General features: G+C 43.3%; 1 protein-coding gene across 3 annotated transcripts in view; it reads left to right on the top strand.

Moving 5' to 3' along the window:
- LOC124168057 (titin-like) overlaps nucleotides 1-12,978 on the top strand; it is a 269,897-nt gene that overhangs the window by 70,514 nt on the left and 186,405 nt on the right. The window contains exon 1 of one of the 3 annotated variants that reach the window (XM_046546161.1): nucleotides 3,377-5,909. The exons of 1 other annotated variant lie outside the window; for it this stretch is intronic. In XM_046546161.1, the coding sequence (XP_046402117.1) occupies nucleotides 5,879-5,909 (31 nt within the window). In that variant the 5' untranslated portion in view covers nucleotides 3,377-5,878. Of the gene's footprint in view, nucleotides 1-3,376; nucleotides 5,931-12,978 lie in introns of those variants that run through there. One more of the 3 variants, XM_046546160.1, reaches the window with a different exon arrangement.

Below are 12,978 nucleotides of genomic sequence, written 5' to 3'. Positions count from 1 at the left end.
GTGCCTGTGTCGCTCCTGCCAACGCCGTATTAATAGCCGATGATAGCAATGGGTTGGCCGCCGCTCCCAACACCTCAAAAATAGCCGTTTGTTGTTCTTGGTCTTCCAATTTATCTCGTCCGTTCTCCGTTTGTCCCTTAATTGTTTTCTTCACCCAATCACCGGAACGGAGAGAGCATTTGTCCGTTATAGGGAAACCTGTTGCTGGAGTGTTACACGTGATAATAATATTAGTTTCATCCTCACAGTTTTGTGTATTTAGAATTTTAAGTATGAATGCAGTCATGAATTGAAGTATTGGTACGCATAATTAGCACATGAATATGACTTGGGGATCTTGAAATAATTCTTCTTAATAGGGAAATCATAAAATTTTCGATATTGAATACGTGAGAGAAACCATTCGCGCGCTTTCATAGCAAAAATCGGGCTGTAATAGGGCATCGTCACAGAGAGTCCTATAAATGCGCGAAGAGGTTATCATATAATTCGTAGTATTATATAGCATGAACGATAAAATGAAAAAAGTTTTAAGCCCCTCCCCTATACGGGCTGGTACTTAGTGGTTCGTCTCCAATACATTTTGCAGCCACCTACTTTGTTCCTTAGTAGAAATACTAGCATCGATTATAATTCAAATCTCACGTTGAACAGAATGCTCAAAATTCAAGTTTAAAATGGAGTCAGCACTCTTCAAAATTGGTTGCCCTAACAAACAATGGGTGAACGACCTCAGTGTAAACAAATAAAAAGGGTTACGTCGTTTGAGGAAAATCGGAGGTATCATATGTACAGGTGCACGCTATAACGGTCTTCCACCGTGTTTGAAGTGTCCTATTTTCTGCGGTAATTTGGATTGGATCGCATGGTTAATATTCTTTCTCTCAGAAGCCCATACTAGAATTTTTGCTGGTAGTATCGCCGGGAAAACGGCCCATAGACACGAAACGGATCAGGTGGTACGGCAGGGTACCTCATAGTATCTATGCAAGTCGTTGGTGATGGTTATCATATTGACTGCAAATAACACGCTAAAAGTGATGACTTGCGTGTATGTTCTCATTGAATGGATGATTTCGTAGTTATACCTCACTGTCATGTCCTTAAGAATCGCTTTCATTTTGATTCCACCCAGTTTTATCCCGCCAATTCGTTGTCATCCTTCCGGGTATATGATTTGAGATTTGCAAAGAAACATCGACAATTATTTTAATGCTACCTCACGTTCTTGTATAACCGATCTCTCTCACTTCTGTGTGTTAAACAAAAGTGTTTTAGTGCGTAATTTACGAGCCTGCCGCGAAATGGGTACTAACAACTGGTACCTTAAGCCTCGGTACGGATGCCATTAGAATCAAGGAAACTGGATAACGTAGTGGTCTACTCAATGGCCCGGAATTTCGAAGGGTTCGGTTCCCGTTCTAAGGGAATTCGTTCTCTTGGAAATTCATGTATAGTTGGTTTTGAATGGTTAAAGTTCAGCTCTCCTCAAGTTGGTTCAAGGCAGTGGGAGAATTTTTCGCGTTTTATGGCGCCGAACCACGAACCTCAAGCTTTCTGGGCCACTGTACATAGGTACCTATATACACGTCGCAATTGTAATGAGGTTCCTTTCCGCCAGCGAATGTGTGAAGAAGATGAAATATTTTTGTCATTTAAATCTTCTCACAGAATTTAATGAAATGTTTGAGTAATTTCATTGTCTATTAACTATTGAAGTTTAAAAAAGAACAATTATAATATTTTTTTAATTAGCCAAATTTGTTACGTTTCGATGTCTAAGTTTGTGTGTTTATGAAAAGATTCGGATGAATGGGGCGGCGGCATAATTGGGGTAAGTGCACCGGTCGCGTTGTGCTCGCATTAACCAGAATGTAGTCCACTATAAGTTGTAAAGATCATCTCATTGTAATCCAAGGTTTCTTGTCTGACCGAGCGACTGAACATTGTGTAAATAGTTTGCAATTTTCCACTTAAAATGGTGGAATGAGAGCGAAATAATACTGGATATGGTGGGTAAAAAGAGACAGCTTCTAGATGAGATACGGACGAGACAGAGGCTATGGATGGAACGAGTTCTGAGTAGGGAGATGTTAAAGAAGGGTAGAATGTTGGGTAAACGAGGGAGAGGAGGGAAGAGAATAGAATTTTTAGATAAAATGGAATGGATCTTATCGTGAAGTTAAGAGGAAAATATTTAAGTTAACAGTCCATAAAGAGTGAAGAGGCTACCAGACTACTTAAATACTTAATGAAAACTTACCTTAATCGGTAGAACTCTTTAATAATATTAGTAGAATTTTATTATTAGTTTGAGAAAAACGCAAGTTATTTTTCCGTTGAAGCTCTCGCGAGTCATGCTAGCTGGTAGTGACTAAACATACAATGACTCGCAAGACAATTTCAACCTCTTTCCCTTCATGAACCCTGATAAATACCCTCCACGGTAAAACTATCCTTATTCCGTTTGGAAAAGTGACCAGGAACGGCCACGAAACTTCGGGCAACAAAACGAATAAGTGAGCGGGGAATACCCGAAAACAATTACGCCATCGCACCATCACCACCACGTCACCAAACAACACCAACGCGCGTTTGGTGGAAGTGTATGAAATTGGAAAATATGTATGCATCACAGGCCAATGTAAAGTTTGGGATTATTTTAAATGAGTGTGTCGGCAACCATAAAGCGAGACGAAAGTCTTAAATGGTGTCTAATTCTAAGTCTTTGTATATTTTGAGTTCATGTATGATTGTATCATGAGGGATTAAAGTTACATTATTATTTATTGGCAAGTTGCAGATATTTCCCCGGCTTTTTACTACACGCCGGTGTCACCATTGAAGAGGAAGCCAGGCCGTAGCGGTGTTCGGTTTATTGGGGGAGCAAGAGATTTTTGGGTGTGGAAGGCAGAAGAGAAGGACGGTGGAGGTAGTCGGGGGATGTACTAGAAAGAGGTGCCGGTGGAGTGGGGGTGGTTTAAGGGAAGGTCCCGGAGATGAGGCACGGGGAGAGGGGATGCGTTTACAAGGGAACCACCGCTCCCGGAGTCTGCGTGTAGCATCGCAGAGCGCCGAGGGAGGGGAGGAAAGACGTAAGAGGGAGGGGGGAAAGAGAAGAGGGGAAGGTAGAGGGGGGTACGTGCTATATGGGATCGGGGATGGGGGAGATGGGTCCACTAAAGGAGGCATTGGGTGGGGTAGTTTGGAGGGGAGGGTTCGAAATTTTTTCCTCATCCTTCCCCCTCTCTCCCCTTCCCTCCCCGGAGTATGCGTAGAAAGAGGGGGTGTCGGGAAGGTGGGTGGGGTAAGGTGGGGGATGGCGACTAGGACGCCCTGCTTTGGCACAAGCCGGCGGCAACCGTGGAAGCAGACGCGATAATACAACCGAGCCGTGCTCCCCCGAGTCGTGTGCTGCTGTAGCTCCTCTCTGCGTCTGCCGACATCCTGCCGTTCTGCGGGGCCCAGGGGCGTGTTCGTTAGCGGCCCTGTGACCTCTTCACACACCGCCCTCGCAGTCCTGTACATATTTTTTTAGCCCGCCCATTACTCCACGAGTTGAACCACGCCGGCGTACCGCTACTAGCATCGCCTCCCACTCCGGCGCCTCTTGCGACTATTTTTGAACGCCCCCCCCCTCCTCCCGGCTAGCTACGTGAAGTCAGGGAGTCGTGGGTGTAGCGGAAACTCGCCAAACTATCCCTCTGGCTGTACAAAAAGTCTTCCTGGTGGCGGGAGGAAAAAAGAAGGAAAATTGAAGAGAAAGAGCAACCACCATCGTGATCGAAAATCCCTCCCCCTGGTGGACTTCAGCGGACCTGTTCCTCCACTGAACCAGCCCTTTCAAATACAAGGTTCTCCCTGATCACGCGTGCCAAAAAGGATTGTTTAAGTTCGCGTGTACTCATGCGAAACGGTTCTACCACCCAGTCTTTTGCCATTCTTCACTTCCAATAATAGTCACACAGAATCCATCCCAGAGCAGCTAGCATTTCAAAACGTTAAGAAATCTTTACCTTACAAAAACAATATTGTGTTTAACCAATTTGGGAACTACTTGAAAGATCAAGAATAATTTTTTGTCGGAATCGACTCTTGTGTGTGTTTCCGTAACAATTCCGATTGTGTCGTATTTCCGTATTAACGTGCATCTGTGTGTATTTCTCTACTTGTGGCTACAGTGTGCATTTCTTGTCTTGCACTGTTATTTTTCTAGCATATCAAAAAATATTAAACTTTTGCTCTCGTTTTACGTCCATCCCCATTACTCGTGTGACTACTTTTATGTTTTGGGGCACTTTTTGCGTTCTCCTGTTTTGTATCGCTCTAATTTTGGTGAGGACTACTCTCCTTCCACTACTTCCGCTACGTCGCCTTTAAAACGATTCGTACCCTCAGGGTACGCGACGGGGGTGGGTGATACCGCCTTCATTTCCTCCCCTCTTGCCGGTCTCTGCGAGACTTTCGTTGGTTGCGAGTGTAATATTCGTTCAGAGGAAGAAGGGCTGGTGTGCGCGTGTTGGAAACGAAGGCACATTTTCCAGTTGCGGGAGAAGATTTGGACATTATACCGTTGCAGAGCAAAATCGACTCGCCCTTTCGTAAGGAGGAGGAAGAGGGAGCAGAACGAACACGGCCTTTGATCCTTGTGGACACGCAAGCTTCCATCACAATTGAGCTTACAGATTTTGACTCTCAAATTCCTAGGAAAACCTAAAACTAAACGCAACAAAACCAAGTCGTTCAAATTTTTCTACTTACTGAAATATTTCAGGCAAATTTCATATTCCTAATATTAGGGGGAATTTTTATTATTAATTTTCTATTAAACGAGAACATTGGCAAAAACGGTATATAAAACATTTCGTTTTGCTGAATACTCTTCTAGACTTCATCATCAACCACGCCCTCATCTCCAGTTACTATCGGCTACCGGCCCCACTGTCATCCATCACATTTCTCTTCAAGAGGCCGGACAAGAGCTTTTACCCAAAATTGGAAAGGTTTTCAGAAGAAAGGGTGGACTGAGTGGACTGGCTTTCTGTGGAATACATGCTGAACACCCGAAAGGAATACATGCTGCTTACAGTGTGAGAAATTACGCTAGCCTTTGGTCGAAAACCATTTCACTGCATTGAACGGTAACAGTTTAAACGTGAATGTACTAAAGATTGTACGTGGTCCATTTAGGAGTAACAGAGAGTCCGTGTATATTTAACGCTGTACCATAGGGGTGCTTGCCGTCATATTCTTGGCTCGTAGATGGTAAACACCTTGTAGAAAGAAGAGTAAAAAAGTAATCTCCCATCCAGCGCTTTCACCACTGAGTCTGAGTACTATTCAGAGAGACCTAGGTAAGGAGAAAAAAAAGGAAAGAAAGACAGTCGACGAGCGATCGGCGTGAATTAGTCAAGCGTTCGTCTCGGCGTCGTGGCCCACCGCACGGCGCTACTCAAGTGTTTTCCCCATCTTCCTGTCGCCCTTTCGCGAGTCCCCCACGTGAGTCTGGGCTGGGCGAGTGAGCAGTGAGGCAGCTCACGGAGCAGATCCTACACCGTGGGGCGGAACCCCTGGGATAAAAGTGTTCTCCTCGACGTGCTACTTCCAACTTGAGTGTATTTCCGTGTGAGCGTCCTGCTGTTTTGTGGTGTCTCTTTCAGCCTATATCTCTCTCTCTAAGGCACCTCGGTGACCGCGGAAAACCACGGACCCATCTTTGAGTGGTAGTGCACCCTTGGTGACCTCTCCGTGGAAGGATAGCTCTGTTTCATCCGGTTTGTGTGTGCCCTCCCTATAAATACACGGACGCACAGTTCATAATCTTCGCCTGGTGAAGACATCTCGTTAAAGGGGACGCCTTTCTACAACACGAGTCGCCATGGGTTGCCTGCAGTCCTATTTTAGAAAGGGTTCGTATGATGTATACGAAGGTAGGGTATCACTTATCCATTTCGTAACGATAGATTTTTTTATTACATCTTTCTCTCTATTTTCAAAATTTCTCTATCTATCTCTCTCCATCTTTTTTATGTACTGCGCCTGTAAGTTTTTTTTCTTTATTCATCCTACCAACCCATCTATTTTTTCTGTAAAAAAACCGCTGAATTTTTCCGTTTTTTCGAAACTTTTTTTTTACCTCGCGGGGATATCCAAGGTTGTTTCACTTCTTCCTCTCCATCCTGGTTGTGTTCCCCTGGTTATACCGCTCTTTGTGTTACATGTTTCGGCCGCTTTCATGATTCACCCTTTAGGATGCTTCCTCAACCACCTCTACCGAGAATTTTAACCCAACCCACACCCCCATCGCTACGAGGCTTTTTATGTGTGGACCCTCTTTTCCACCCTCGCCGCATAAAAAATACCGCTCCCTTTTTCGTCTTCACTTTTAGCCCCGAACGCCAGATAAAAAAAAGCGTACGCATCATTTTTTACCATCTCATCATATACTGGACCTGATGCAACTCAAGTGTTCTATTTCGCACTCCTCAGGCCGCACCTTAAATATTTAGCGAGTATTTGAGTTCTGGAGCAAAAATGCTTGATCCTTGAACTTCATGAAATACGAAGGAAAGCTGCGCGTTTCGCCAAAAACTGCTAATACCGAACTTAAACAAAGTCTGTTCAAGAATCAGGCAGGGAGCAACCAGAGACTCGTAGATTACGTGCTAGGCTGAGACTGTATGAGTTACTAAGAACAGATATTTCTCAGATCGATTCGGAGGACATCATATTAGAAACTTCTTGCATGTCAATGCCCGGCATAAACGATGAATTGCAATGCAGACATGGGCGTACCCAGCAGAAGGGTGCAGCTGCCCACCTAGAAGCAGAATGAAATTTAGTTCAAAGAAAGTTTTGAAAATTTTTCTCTAAATTCAAGAAAAGTGGTATTAGTATAAAACATTTAATAAAAATAAAAATATTTTCGAGCAAATAATTATAAAATCTAATAAAGCGCTGTTATATATTTTTTTTGAAATTTTGGCTTCCATAACCTTTTCTGTTTTACAAACATGAATGACCTCGGCTTGCCCCCCTCTAGCTTTGATGCTGTGCAACCTGCGTTCAAGATCGGAGCCAGAAAAAAATCAGAAGGGCTGAGGAGTATAGGGGTCACATTTTTTGGGGGCGTTCAGTTGGACAGTGTACAAACTATATTTCCATAATATTTAGGTGGGGAGGGGGCCTTTTGAAGCTTTTTGTTGGTTGAGTGTTGTAGTATTTCCGTTTTCCAACCCCTACAGCTAGATCCTCTGCTTGACATGAGTGCCAGTGGGAGCAGGATTATTTTTAGTCACGGCATTGTAAATAAGTCAGCCTAACTTCATATGCATCTCAGTGGACATAACTGTGTTCATCACAGATTTACTTGAAATTTAAGGAAGAAAACAGCGTATTAAAAATAACGTGATGGTATCCAAGAAGGTAAAGTTTCGAAGAATTTAAAGGTAAAGCTTCAATTCCATACCATCGATACCTCAATGGTATGTTATTGATTTAATACATTGAAGAAAAATCTTTTAGACTTTTATGGGACCCTTTTCTTGTTATATCCGCACGCGAGGAGAAGATGCATTTAAAAGTTTTCGCCAAAAACGCCGGTAGAGGGTTTGATGCTTTATGTTGCTTCAAGAAGCATAATATGTGAATATTAGAATTATATATTTCGTTTTTCATCCATTGCACGCCTCAAAGAAAGCGCGCTGCTCCATCCCTGTACTTGTAACAACGCTCTCTGCGGCGCCTTCACTTTATCCAACTCAACGCGAATTCACCCTCCATCCCCGCTCTTTACTCCCCTTTTCTCCCTTCATGCCTCCGAGATTCACGAATGCGGGACAGGGAGAGAGAGAGAATGGCCATCCGAGTGCACTCGCGCCTTCCCGCACCGAACAACGACCCGGCGAAGCGAATAATGTGGCGGCGGAAAGTTTGATGCTCATTTTTTTTTCGTATACAGACACCTCGCCCAAGTAATATCACTTTCGGAAGTCTGTCTGCCGTGTGAAGGCGTTTACCATCTTATTCAGACGATTTCCTACTTCGAGTTTAGCCTGTGAAATAATATTATTTATTTTCGTGAGTCCCTGGCCCATGAGATAATAATTAAACATTGCTCCTAACAATTGAAAATCGGGCCATTGATAAAACAAGAGAAATGTAGAAGAAATGTCACTATGATACACTCCTACGCGAACTGTGTGCATTTACACACAGATTACACATCCCTCATCGACATTACAGCTAAGCGGGCGTTACCAGTCCATGGTTGATACGCCGAGCAAAGAAAAGATAAATTGTGCAGTGGCAAAAAATAAATAATACACCCATAGATGTCCCAACGTGTCAACTCATGAGATGCATTTCCATTTCTATTAATAAGATAATTTTATGATAATAGAGAATTTTTACGTAGTTAACCGTGCGTATTGATTCTCAAATTTTTTATTCTCATTTCCCTGTATAAACAACCAAAATATTCGAGGAATGCGGAGAGGATCTTTAATTTTAGTGTATTTTTCATGGCGTTGCTTTTTTCTTGAAAGTTTTGAATTTTTAACTTGGCGGTTCGTATTCTTGCATTGATATAATCAATAATAAAATGTGAGTTAATGTACTTCAATTAATGTGCTTTTCGGTCTCCAAGATAATTAAAAAGAACCCAGATAAAGTTCATTTTACTACATCAATCATTTCAATTCGAATAAATAGTCCACATTTTTGAACTTTTCACAAATCGATTTTAATTATTTTCCTCACTTATTTCTTTTATTATTAATTATTTAGACACTATTCAAAAATTACACAATGCAATTTAAATTGATGATTAGAAATGATGAGTTTTAACATTAGATTGCAAATTCAGTACTTGACGTAATGTTTTGATGCGGAGTTCAGGTCCCTTTTCTTTTCCGGAAGAAATAATGGCCAAAATTACATCCTTAAATTCCACTGACTCTCTTAAAAAAGGCAATTTTTTATAAATTTTTGTTCGACGTTAATGCGATACTACTCAATGTTACATGCGTCGGCGCTGACTAACAACCAATCCACTTCATATTTTGTGCCTTTGTTTTTTCCTGACTGCTAATATCTCTTCGTGTACTCTGTATGGGTCTATCTGTATTTTAAAATAACTCTAAATTATCCCGTTATAAAAACGTACTTCCACTTCTTTGAGATTTTTTCTGACAATGAGTATGCCATGCGTGGATTGCAGGATTACCACTCTTTTTTATTGTCATGTCCTATAACCAATTGCAACTACGTAAGTGTCTGACACGGGAAAGTAATAATTAATACCCTTATTCTCGTAATCCTCATTGATTGTAAAAGTATTTTGGGTGCACTTAGGGTGTTTTCCTTCATAGGAAGTAAGTCATAACCAATGGCAACTACATAAGAGCATGGCACGAAACAATAATTACTAATACGCTTATTGTCGTAATCCTTATTGTTTGCAAAAAATTTTGGGTGCACATAGGGATTTCATAGTTAGTAAGTGGATAAAAAGGGAAGTGGAAAGAATACTTTATGGATAGAAAAGATGTTGAGAATCCAGGCTGCGTAGGCGAGATGGCGTATATCCCACAGTTCCATGTCCCCTCTACGTTCTCATTATTCAAAATCTTACATTAAATCATATTATAATGTTGCCGATTAAATTTTGTTGATTGCCATGAATTTGAATTTGGATAAGCCGTGGATCTCCTAATTCGAAAGGTGTAATGGGCTCCAACTTCGTTCCTTACAATGCAAAACTAAAATTATACGTGGAAATACGGGATTACAGACTCTTGTGTAACTTGGAGTGAATATCTCTCGTCTTCCTTTAAATATATCTTATTGCGCTCCATTACATATCGTCTTTAAACACTTAGCCGGAGTGCTCATGCAGTGCGGGCTGTCCTACATCGCCCTCGTTGTGCTACTCATTCGTCTCCCGTTCCCCGAGAAACCGTAAGTTGGTGGTCCACAGAATCCATTTCGAAATCATTGTCGACTCCCTTCTGGAGGTCCTTGAATGTGGAAAAGAAAACAAGAGGGCTCTCGCACGAGTCGGGTCAACTTATATTTTAGTAACAAGGAACGTAGTTTTTGTTGGTTGGTGTTAATAATTATATTTAAGAGGACGCATCACACCCGAATACTGGAGAATTATTTAAATAAAATATGATAGCACTTTTCCACAATATTTTTTAATGCGTACGACGCGTTTCGACTCAGAGTGCCATCATCTGGTACGCATCGAAAATGTTGTGGAAAAGTATTACCGTCTTTTATTTATATATGTCGAATTTCGATCATATAACGCCTGAATCTGTTGAACTTACTAGAGAATTAATTGATCCGCGAGAAGCCTTCTCCCTCAAGACCCGTTTATTTTGGTGACTGATTATTTAAAAACAATTTTATTCTCAAACCACCGAATACAGTTCATATTGGCCATTTTACATCGGGGTAATCAACAAATTCAACTACTAAACGTACATGAACAAACATGCCCTGAACTGGGGAAATCTACCAAGGCGGGAATCGATCCCGCGACCTCTTGTTTGGCAGGCGAGGACGTTACTCCGCCGCCACCGAGGCCGGCAAATTATTTGTTAAGACCGATTAAAAATGTTGCTATTAACTTCATTTTATCAGGGTATGCGTATTAAGTAGATCGTTGTCAACATTTGACTTTGCCTCCAATTTGATGATTTCACCTTTGATATTTTAAATGTTTTCTTTGATATGTTTATAAAATGTTTGAAATTCGGGGAAGAAAATGTTGCACAGGATATACTCTGCTTACCCTAGTAATTTCAAGATGATAGCTTAAGTTTTAGCCCTCTGTTTCGTCACCAAATAGGTCGATAGGGAAGTATGCGGCCTCAATTAGTTGTACGGTGAAGTAATTAAAGTGGACACCCACGATAACGTTTTGGTATTATTTCATCTCGGTACAGAGACTTAGTGATTGTACTCGTAATATAGTCGAATAATCACCCATCAGGGATTGTGGGCCAGTGATTGGGTTGTATGACAGGGATTCGAACCGGGTGTGACAGTTCTGCCGCGGGTTAAGCTCTGGGTCGAGGTCCGTTGTGATGAACGATTGGGCGCCAGTACGGGATGCTGAGCAAGAGTGAAATTATTCCGCCCGTACTCGGAATAATACCAACTTCCCACTTGGGGAAGGTAATTCCCTCAGTAAAAGTTGGGGAGGGACCGTGCTAGCGGTCAAACCTATCCCTTTTTCATCACTGGGAATTAGGGGAAGGTAATCAGGATAAAAAAAAAAACTAAGGTATAGAGCTTACTCGAAGCGAGGATCTGGGTAGCAGGTCACTCGGCCACATAAAGAAAAAAACTACGTTACCGAAAATTAAAACCTCAGTGATTCGGGCAGGCTTCGCCCTCGGGTCTTCTTCGAACGACTGCCTCGAGTATCCCTCTCTGGCTCACCTCCTCGCTACCTAATGAAGCGCCACCGCCGCGGTCGGAGGTGGAAATATAGTGATGACAAAAGAAGAGCGGCGAGCGCAGTGGCGTAGGACCGGGCAGCCGTCACACCATCCCCCCCCCCCCCAGAAGAACACACTGAACGTGCAATTGAAAACAAACAAAAAAAAAACCCCGCAGCGATGCGCTCGACCGCCGCAGTAGGTTAGTATACCGGTTTCAAGTCTCGTACGTGCCAATCGCCAGAGGCTTTGCCCTTGAGGGTGATTAAGCGGTAGATTGACTCTGAAACCCTGTCTTTCACGACATATGGCCCTAAAAACCTCGGTTCGAGTTTGGCCGCCGTGAACTCGGCCGCATCAGAACGGGGAAAATTCCGACGCCACACCAGCGTATCCTTGGGGAACTGCACCCGTCGTCGCCTCAAATTATAGTAGTGGGCTTGTCGCGTCGACGCCTTTCTCTGGGCCTCCGAGGCCTCCGCAAACATTTTCGTCAGGGACACCTTTAATTTCCCCACATAGGTCTGAGGATCGAATTCCTCCAAATCTCCAGAATTACACTCTTGATATAATTCCTTGGGTTTTCTAAGTCGCCTGCCAAAATTTAGTTCCGCCGGGGAGAAACCCGTGGTCTCTGATACGGCGGTTCTGAGCGCGAACATGATATCCGAGAGATTTTCGTCCCACTTCCGCTGACATCCTTCGCAATAGATCGACAGCATGGTTTTGAGGGACCGGTTCGTTCTCTCGCAAGGATTCGCCTGCGGCAAATAGGGAGCGGTGTGGCACAATTTGATACCAAAGAGGGTGCATACTTTCTTTAAGGTTCGGCTGACATATTGGGGGCCGTTGTCAGTCAAGAGCACCTCGGGGCAGCCCCAAACATTAACTACTTCGTTACGCAAATAATTTACTACATGGGTGGTATTTACCGTTCTTAAGGGAAGCGCGATGGGCCAGCGCGTACTCGTGTCCAGGAAAACCAAAATATAACGGTTACCTTTGAGAGATCGCGGCAGGGGGCCAATTATGTCCGAAGCGACGACCGACCAGGGCTGCACCATACCATGCGGTCTCATGATCCCGGCCGGTTTCGACTGCGTCACCTTATACCGCTGGCAAGTTCGACAGCGACGGACGAAATCACTAACATCTTTGCGGAGGGACGGCCACGAATAAAATTCGTTCACCTTCCGGTAGGTTTTATAAAAACCGAGGTGGCCACCCCTACTAGAAGAATGGTTATCTTCGAGAACCTGCAGCCGGGCAGCTGCTGGAATCAAACATTTCCACGTACCGTCGCCGCACCTATAATATAATTTTTCACCCACAATACGTAAGTTTCCGCCCTCGGAAGAGTTACTTTCCGCGTCGCGCAAGAGGTTCGAATACCACGGGTCATCAATGTTCGATGGGATAGGCGCGGGATCCCCCTTTAATGTGGCGATCCTAGATAATGCGTCCGGCACTACATGGCATCCCCCTTTGCGGTGGACTATTTCGCAGTCAAACTGCTGGAGTTGCG

This window comes from Ischnura elegans, chromosome 11, assembly GCF_921293095.1.
Source record: "Ischnura elegans chromosome 11, ioIscEleg1.1, whole genome shotgun sequence".
Taxonomy (NCBI): domain Eukaryota; kingdom Metazoa; phylum Arthropoda; class Insecta; order Odonata; family Coenagrionidae; genus Ischnura; species Ischnura elegans.
This window is presented reverse-complemented; position numbering and strand designations above follow the sequence as displayed.